The sequence below is a fragment of the Aptenodytes forsteri genome, unplaced genomic scaffold (genome assembly GCF_000699145.1).
Source record: "Aptenodytes forsteri isolate BGI_AS27 unplaced genomic scaffold, ASM69914v1 Scaffold166, whole genome shotgun sequence".
Taxonomy (NCBI): domain Eukaryota; kingdom Metazoa; phylum Chordata; class Aves; order Sphenisciformes; family Spheniscidae; genus Aptenodytes; species Aptenodytes forsteri.
The window spans coordinates 7,154,456-7,163,742 of NW_008796110.1; the positions used below are offsets into that span (position 1 = coordinate 7,154,456).

Below are 9,287 nucleotides of genomic sequence, written 5' to 3' on the forward strand. Positions count from 1 at the left end.
GTGGGCATGGTGGTGTTGGGTTGACGGTTGGACTCGATCTTAGAGGTCTCTTCCAACCTTAATGATTCTATGACTATTTTTAAAGCAGAGTTTCTGACCAAAATGCAGCTGAGGACACAAAACAAAATAATAAAACGCACAAAAGAAGTTAGTTGCTGTTGGGACTAAACTTAGACAGTTATGATGGTTAGGATTTCCCAATGCCCAAATAATGATAAAAACTTGTGCCAAACAGCACAGAACTTAATATATGAAACCCATACATTTGAAGAGATTAGTTACAAATCTTCCTGTGTTGGCAGCTGTAAAGCAACGCCAAAGAATTAAAGGTTACTAGAAAGTCTTGGATGTAATTAATCTTAAAATCTGGTTGTCAGAAATTATCATTTAGATCTCAATGAAGTTAATGTTTTAAGAGAAGAAAAACCTCTCCAAAAGATAATTCCTCACACCTACCTCAGAAGATTATTAACTGCCAGCTAGAGATAATAGTTTTTCCCTCCATTAACTATATAAACAGTCTAGATGCACATTAGACTGAACTCCCAACTAATAGCTCGTTAATTGGTAGATACGAATGGACCATCATCTCAGATTAGAGTTCCTAGCATAACTAGGAATTGAGAACTACCATCCTTACCCAAACTTCTAGCTTTAACCCATCAGTCACTCTCCTTTATAACTCATGTAGTTGGAAATACAAAGAAACAAAGTACCTAGATTGCAGTTGCCACTACGGGCTTTTAGCAGACCAGCTGAAGTTGAATCCCACTGGTCACAATGAACTGAGATTGACACGAACTAAACGTTTAGCAGCATTACTCATCTTCACCTACTTTACTCCTCCTGTTACAAAATCCTGCTTCACCACTGGCAAAGGTATCTTCAGAACAGCCTCCCCCCCACCAGTGGCTTTTGTTCAAGTTTATGAATTGTCAAAATACTTGTCTGCTTTTAAGGTTTTTTTCAAAAGGAAAAAAGATGGTTGACTTGAGCCTAAACTTGCATTTGATTTATACTCTTCAGATGCTCCCACACTGGGAGAAAGTAAGAGTTTCAAGCTCCACAGATGTACATTCCCTTCCTTCACAGCACCACATGTGTGGAAGGATCTTACCGCAGCATGGTTCTTCACGTAGCAGGGTTTGCAGACTGGCTTGTCGTTCACCATTACATAGATTTCCCCAGCCAAAACACAATCACAGTCAAAACAGCAGAAGTGTTTCAGATGCCAGTTTTGACCTTCCGCTTGAGTATATTCATTGCTGAATATTAGCTATGAGGAAGATACAAACAAATATTAATATATGCATTTGAGTAGTATTTCTTTTTAATAGAGCTAGCCTCAGGATGTTTTGTAATTTCAAGGAACTCCTAGCAATTCTACTGTTTCAAATGATTTCATCAACAAAAACAAATGCATTCACTTGTTTCACCGTTTTCCAAAAGCCTCCATTTCCTTTATTAAGAGCCAACAGATGCCAAAGACACCAGGCAGGCTGTTCTCTGTATGCTGCACAAGGTGTAATTTAGTAAGGCGCTCCCCCTAGTGCCCTTCGTGAGGAAACAGCTGCATAACTGGGACTTCACAGAAGAATTTGCACTCATGTATTACATCCTGTGTCCCTGTAGACTGCACAAAGTTCCCACCAAATCCAAAGCAAACTATAGATCTTCCTGAATGTAGAGTGTCCATATCAGTTTCAGTTCCTTGCAACTATGATCAGCTAAAACTGATGAAGGCATGTCATCTCCCTGCACTGAAATATTTTACTAGAAATCATATTCACTTCTCAGGGGAGCGAACTTGTATACTAAAACAAAGGAGTAGGGTATTTCCTACCTCATCACATCCAGCACAGCGGGGTTTTTCACTATCACAATAATGTCTTCCACAGTACAGGTTACCATTCTTCCAGAAATAGATCATGTCTACCAGAAGTTCACTGCAGGTGCAACAGACAAAACAAGCTGGGTGCCACAATTTGTCATATCCAGCACGTTCTGCATAGACAGCTGGGTCACCTTCTTTCATGTTCAGTTTGCAGCGATAGCAGGACTGGAAAGAAGTTATTACCAAGTTAAATAGGTCTTCAAAGAGGTACATTTATAGCAATTACATATTACTGACATATTTAATAAATCACACCTTCCCAGGCTGAAATTAAAGCATTAGTTTACTCCCATGATCAAACAGTGGTGTGACATGATGCCACAGTACAGGTTTAACTAAGCAATTCAAAATGTTGTACATTCTACTGACATAGCACCAGTGCTACTTAAATGGATTGTTGTATTTTGCCATATTCACATTCTCGCAACTACAGTCCAGTTTTTAAAAAAACAAACACCACAATTAAAATTCATGTTATGTTCTATGAGCCTTGCATACTCAAGAATAAGGAAAGAATAATAAGCCTCCAAAGCTGACTGAGTAGACTATGGACTAGAACACATGACAAGAAAATGGCTGTACTTATAGGTCGTGAGAAGATCAAGCCATATCTGCATCATTAGTGAGAAAAAAAAATTGTGAATATTTCAAACTCATTCTGTTTAAAACTGTTCTAGGGATGCTTGTCACTCATGGCTGTTGTCCAATAGTCTGTGATTAATGATCTTAGGATGGGGAGAGTGATTATGGAAAAGGGACGGGGAGAGTGATTATGGAAAAGGGACTACAAAGTTTATGAACACAGCTACACTACAAATAGTTCCAAAATGTTCATAGTCAGTCTCCTGCCCTATACCTGCTTACAGAGAGGGTTTTGTCATCAAGTCAAAAAATGCAGGTGGTTTATGTTACTAAAACGAAATTTTTAATTCTACAGTTTAATCACCAGTTTGGCATTTCCTGCGCTCCAGTTGGTCTGTGGACTGGCCTGAACACCCTGGGAAGGTTTTCTCTATGATTCACATCACTACAAGCCCAGCCACAAATGGACTCGGTTTTCAATTGTGTGTATACATATCTGGTTTGTTTTGTTTTGTTTTTTTTTTTTTTAAATGTCTCAGCTGTAAGGCATATTGATCAGATCCCCACACTAGTTTCAGACAAGCAATTTCAAAATATACATAGACATCAGAAAGGGAGGAAGAACAGCTTGGAACAGAATGAAAGGGGAACTAACGAAAGGGGAAGTGTAAATATATACATATATAAAGCTTTTTGACTCTTCTTTCTACTTTAGATCTCATACTCCAAGAGGAGTCAATTGGAAGGTTTAGTAGTTGTATGGACCCAAATCAGGGCAAGACAGTTTACCTACCATTTACAACATCCCCAGCCTAGGTGGTTAAAAGGCACATAAAGATTTGCTTCTTTACAAGATGAAAATATGCTTAATATCAATTTTTCTGTTATTCAGCTTTTAATCACAGTAAAATGGATTTTTTTTTTTTAAAACAGAGGAAATTTTTATTGGTATATTTACATTAATAGTGGAGACCTGGTTTTTGTTTTGTTGTTTTTTTTAAAAAAGTCATGTTTAAAAGAATTGCAATCCATTCCTATAACAGAATCTCTTGAAAAATTCATTTTATTTACCACACCCTCAGGAATACATGCTTTCAGACTCAGTTTGAAAGACAACGTACGAGAAAATGTGGAGAACAAAGATGCAGCACTAATGGATAGAAAAAAGTGTAGACAGGGATGGCAATTCTTCTGCAAGGTATTTAAGAGATCTTCTCTGTATTGTTTTATTTTGAACTGTTAAAGAAAAAAGAAGTTGAGATAATGCTACAGCATATAGCTGAGACTATGTCTCGGCTAAGTCTTGCAGAAATCAGACAAAAAATACTTAAAAAGAATATATCTAAACATAATAAAAGAATATATCTAAATCCTGATTATATAGCCCCGGGTAAACTCAGTACCTAACAATAGATAAGCAACTCAAATGTTCACTTACACTATTAAACACTTCTAAGCCTCTTTCTAAATCACTGTGCACAGTGATGAGATGCCTGGCCTAAACAGTAGGAAGTATACTCAGGTGCTCGAGTAAAGAAAAACTTTGGAAGTGATAAATATGTGTAATGTAAAAGTGAAGCACCTTTTGATACAAACACTCAAGAGGACAGAGTGCCTCCTGCCCTTGACTTCACACAGTCCAAGCCAGCTGGCCAGCAGGGTACAATGCAAGGTGTGTATTTTTGTAGGTCTTTCTCGAGGAGGTAAGTGAAGAATTGCTGTGATGAAGCTAAAGTAACCCAGCAGGAGAGGCTGGGTTACACAAAATGACAGCAACCTAATCAAGCCACAATAAAATAACTTTTTAGTATCTTAGAATCTCCACGACAAGATAGTGGCAAAAATAACTTAATAATTCATTTCAGAAAGTAGCTACAGGTAACCAAATGGCACAGCATATGACTGTTTAAGGTAAGTGGGCACATTCAAAGCTAAAACTTAAGTGTTAACTTTATATTCCATATGACTTACATCAGAAGTAATATACTGTGTCAGTTTAAAAAACAACAAAAACACACCAAAAGCAGCACACAACACCCCCCAACAACACTGAAAGCCATATTCTACAACCATGTTAGCAAACAAACTTTTATCTCCATCTAGAACTTGTATATTCATTTTCTGTAAGTAACCTGCAGACAAATAATTTGAGATTCACACATATAATAGCAACATTTCTGGAAATCAAGTTACAGGAGCTTTTGCCACTCTGAAGTGTTTAATGTTACTTCAGTAATCCTACCCCTATTTCGTATTCATAATCGGTAGCTGAGACACGCACAGCAAAAGTTAGCAAGTTATGTCAGAAATACTTTAAGGCAATAGTTTTAGAAATATCAATGAAAACTGGGTAATTTTACATACCTTATTTTTTGTTGAGCTATTGCAAGGCAGAAATCAGATGCCAAAGAAAATAGATCAAAGAAAAAAAAAAATAGATCTGAATGGAAAGGCAGCTAGTCAAAACAGCCGTTATACAGCTTTGCTTGTTGGACATGGGAGGGAGAGGTGTTACTTTATTATTTCTTAGTTTCATTTAATTTTAAACACAATTTGTCAAGTGGGTAATTTTGGTGCTCTTCCAAGAAAGAGGAGAAAACAAGCTTCTAAAATTAAACTAAACTCTTCAAGAGGAGAAAAGTGTAGCAATTAGTCTGTAAGTCTACATAAGTTTCTTGATTATTTTCCTGCAAAAGCCACCCTGCTATACTATAGCTCCAAGCTAACATGTTTTTGCAATGAGGATGAAAAGGTCACTTAGGAAGTTGTTTGCTGCAATGCACTAAATACAGTCAAAAACCAGGGTTCTGTGCAGACATTCACCATGTTTTCCAGTTCCCCTTCTTTCTTTCCCTCCCCAGGTTTTCACCATTCCAAGTTCACAAACAAGTTAATTGGGTTAAAACGACCAAAGAGAGCACCTGGATAGTAATACACCTTCTTGTTTTATCTTTTCTTTCTTATACTTACATACTGAGATGCCTTCCGATCTGGGGACTTGTCCTCCATCGCTCCTACGGCAGCTGAGGTGCCTCTGTCACCATTGTTCACATTATTCTTCTCATTAGCTCTCGTTTCCACCTCACCAGGGAGCTTGACATCTCCTACGCCAAGCGCCTCATTTTTGTACTTCTTCACAAATTGTTCCATCTGCTTAACTTCATTGGGGGAGAGCTCGTGGCATTTTGAAGGATCCTGATCATGAGCAGGCAGCTGCTTAGCCAACTGCTTCTTCCTGTACTGCGCGCCTTCCGAGCCAGCAACAGGCTGCTTCTCCTTGGGTAGCATCTGCATATACTGCCTAGCCTGAACCAGGAGGAATTAGATATCAGATGCTGCTTCAACTATAGACCCATCCTTTTAAGCAAACACGCAACTAAAATCATCTCTACTGTTGTTAGCGACAGTCAAATTTGTCAAAAACAAGGTTCTTTCCATAAACATTAAGCTCCCAAAACACAGTAGATGGAGATAAAATATAGCAGATGCATTAATTGGCTTCTTCCCAGAGTAAGAGACAGGCTTCCTTTTAAGCCTTTTACAGTATAGCATTATTACTTCTCAGAGTAAATAATAATTAACATTTACACAGCACCTTGTCTCTTCAAAGCTATCTAAAACTACTGATCATCAGTATAGCTTTAAAAAGTAGAAGCTGAAATAGTTTGCCTGGGGCACACAGCCCATTGCAGAAATAATTCTAGCTAAATAAAGAAAAAAGCTCTAGTTTTAATACTGCAAGAACAAGCCTAAAAATCAAAGTGGTAACTGAATGCTAAGTAACAGTTGGTTTAGATGCACAAGGTTTGATTAATTCACTGAAAAAGGATATTTTGAGGGCTAGGTCAGAGATAACATGATTCCGGCACAGATCACACAACACTGCAGTACAGTAAATTAGCAATCAAGGTTTGAAAAGTGAAGCAAAATCCGCAGAAGGCTATCTACCATCTCATCTACTTCAGCTGAAAACATACTGGAAGAGAGTTGCTCTTTTAGATGTCAACACTGACCCTGTTCTTACCATATACAGTAAAAGCTATATGCAAGACTGAGCATTCCCCTTGACTTTAAACAATGACATAAGTTGTTGTGGGGTTGGTGTTTTTTTTTTTTCCTTTTACACCCACACTCCATGCAAGTTTTTCAAGTGTACTAAAAAGGCAGGTTAGAGAAATTGGACTCCAGGGACTTAGCAGGTAACACTTAATCCTAGCTATTAAAAACCACCTCATCTCTCCAGTTCTCAAGAAGTTCCATAGATAAGCATCCATATCTGCAAGATGACACAGGGAAGACTCATTAAACAGGCACCACATTTTCAGTTTTGAAGAAGATGAAAAGAAGAGGTACACACAGAATGACTACAAGAGGTAAATTTATCCTTCCGGTAAGCTCTACTTCTCCATCTCCCATCAACTCCTGCCTTGAACATGAAGAAAAAGTGGGTTGGACTTACAAGTGTCTGATTCTGAACAGGAGGAGCCCACTCATAAGTCACAGTATTGATGGATATGTTCTTCTTGGCAGGCACTGGATTAGTCAGTATCATTACGTTGCGTTTATACATGGGAATGCCATCATTCTTCAGCTTTGCAATAAGGGTTGTGTATTTTGTATCTTCAAAGAGTTTGCCCACTTTCCGATCTTCCTCATTGCTTGTGAGGACATCATGCTCTTCCTGGCCACATTTGCAGTTGCGGCATATTTTTCTGAAATTTATGGAAACAGCAACAAAGTTACAGTCTCAGCTGAAAACTACACCTCACACCAGCTGCATGCATAGTAACATCATCACTGGGAACCCAAAAAACTTGTTTTCAGTGCTTTGATTAGGGAGTATATAAAAGTTATTCTGCAATATGTCAAACATCGAGGATATTATTTATTTCTCCTGTTGTATTATTTATGTTCTTTGTTCACAGAGTTTATCATCAGATAGATATCAGCCAACTACACTAATGCATTTTGAATATGATGCTGTATCATTCCTTCAGTTACATCTCAGTACTAATCACACACCTACCAGATTTATTATGGGTAGTCACCCATGAGTTAACTTAAAGGCATCAACATGATCCCCCCCAGCAGTCATTTATTTGGGCTCTTAGTTTTTCAGGTTCTCTTTATACACTCAAAATTACACACACTATACTATTTTCTTCATATGCATTTCACTGTATGCATGATATTTGGTTATCACAGGGTTGCTATCAAGTGGAAACAACTATTTCCTGGAAAGGAAAAAATACACAGTATATATGGCTGTATGCAATTGCACAGAGTTCTGTTCAAAGTTTGGCATTTAAAAGAGAAGATGAAAGAAAAGTGAAAGGCTTATATGGATAAAGCCTTTTAAATGGCCCTGAACCAAGTCAGAGGTACGCTGGCACATGCTGTACAGAGAATTTTCACAGATAACATCCTTAAAAGGTAGAAGGCTTTACTTAGATATAAATGGTATTCTTTCATATACAACACATTCACACACCTTTGATTAAGGGATATTAATAGCAATTTATTACCTTAAGCATAATTACACAATTCACATATAATAAACAGAACCTGGGATTAGACAAACTAGTTTACTATCTATTAATGGCTTCCCCAGAGCTTCAGTTCAAAGCAGTTAGCCACAGTATATGGAAATTAGTGAAGTTGGATGTTAACTAAAGGTTCTTATTATAGCCTAAGAAAACAGATGAACCTTCTGGATCTCGAGTTTGAAGAGGAATGAGTAATATTTTACCCCATTATTTACTCTTCACATAGCAAATAGCATAAAACTACTACCTATAAAAAGCTTCTCAGCCCTGCTTGCCAAAACCCATCGAACTCTAGAAAGCAAGATGCAGAACAATGTTAAAGTCCTGAAGGCAAGATACATACCTTATCTTAAGACATCTAACAGGTACATAACAAGAACATGCCATGACTACAGCAGGCCCATTAGGTGATGGGAAAGGAAGGAAGAAGGAGGACCTGCATATAGTTGGTCATGTGAAGTGATGCACAGCCAGCCCCAAAGATATGCGCTACACATGTACACCCATTTATGATGTGGAGTACTATCATTTCAGTGTGTGATGAATGCTGCCCTGGTCATGTGATTATACAGCAACCATAAGTTATGGTAACCTAAATTATGAAGCCCACTCCAAATAAAAACAGCTAACTGTAATAGAAATAAATCACTCCATTCTAAAAGCAACTAGCAAAATAAGAGTGTTAAGCAGAACAGACCCCACTTTGTAACACAAAAACCCTAAAGATATCAATAACAACAGAAAAGATGCACAGAATATCAAAGTTGATACTTATCTGGATACCTAGTAAACACTACGCACTTTGCAATCTCCCAGCTTACCAAAACATTCAAGCATGAACTAGCATTGCCCATTAAACCTAAGTGCTGTATTGTGTATCTCAAGCACTCACAACATAAAATTGTGTAAGATCTTGTCCTGGTTTTGGCAGGGATAGAGTTAATTTTCTTCCTAGTAGCTGGTACAGTGCTGTGTTTTGGATTTAGTATGAGAATAATGTTGATAACACACAGATGTTTCAGTTGTTGCTAACTAGTGCTTACACCAGTCAAGGACTTTTCAGCTTCCCATGCTCTACTGACTGAGGAGGCTGGAGGTGCAGGTCAAGGACTTTTCAGCTTCCTTCCCATGCCTGACTGAGGCGGCTGGAGGTGCACAAGAAGCTGGGAGGGAGCACAGCCAGCCAGGGCTGACCCAAACTGGCTAAAGGGACATTCCACCACATGTGACATCATGCTCAGTACATAAACTGGGGGAAAACTGGC

At 38.1% G+C, this 9,287-nt stretch overlaps 1 protein-coding gene across 1 annotated transcript in view; it reads right to left on the bottom strand.

Moving 5' to 3' along the window:
- The window catches only part of TES (testin LIM domain protein), a 17,229-nt gene that overhangs the window by 1,582 nt on the left and 6,360 nt on the right, over nt 1-9,287 (bottom strand). The window contains exons 2-5 of the mRNA XM_009286819.2: nt 6,936-7,188; nt 5,447-5,782; nt 1,844-2,059; nt 1,118-1,276 (exon numbers count right to left, since the gene is read on the bottom strand). Of these exons, the coding sequence (XP_009285094.1) occupies nt 1,118-1,276; nt 1,844-2,059; nt 5,447-5,782; nt 6,936-7,188 (964 nt within the window). The remainder of the gene's footprint in view (nt 1-1,117; nt 1,277-1,843; nt 2,060-5,446; nt 5,783-6,935; nt 7,189-9,287) is intronic.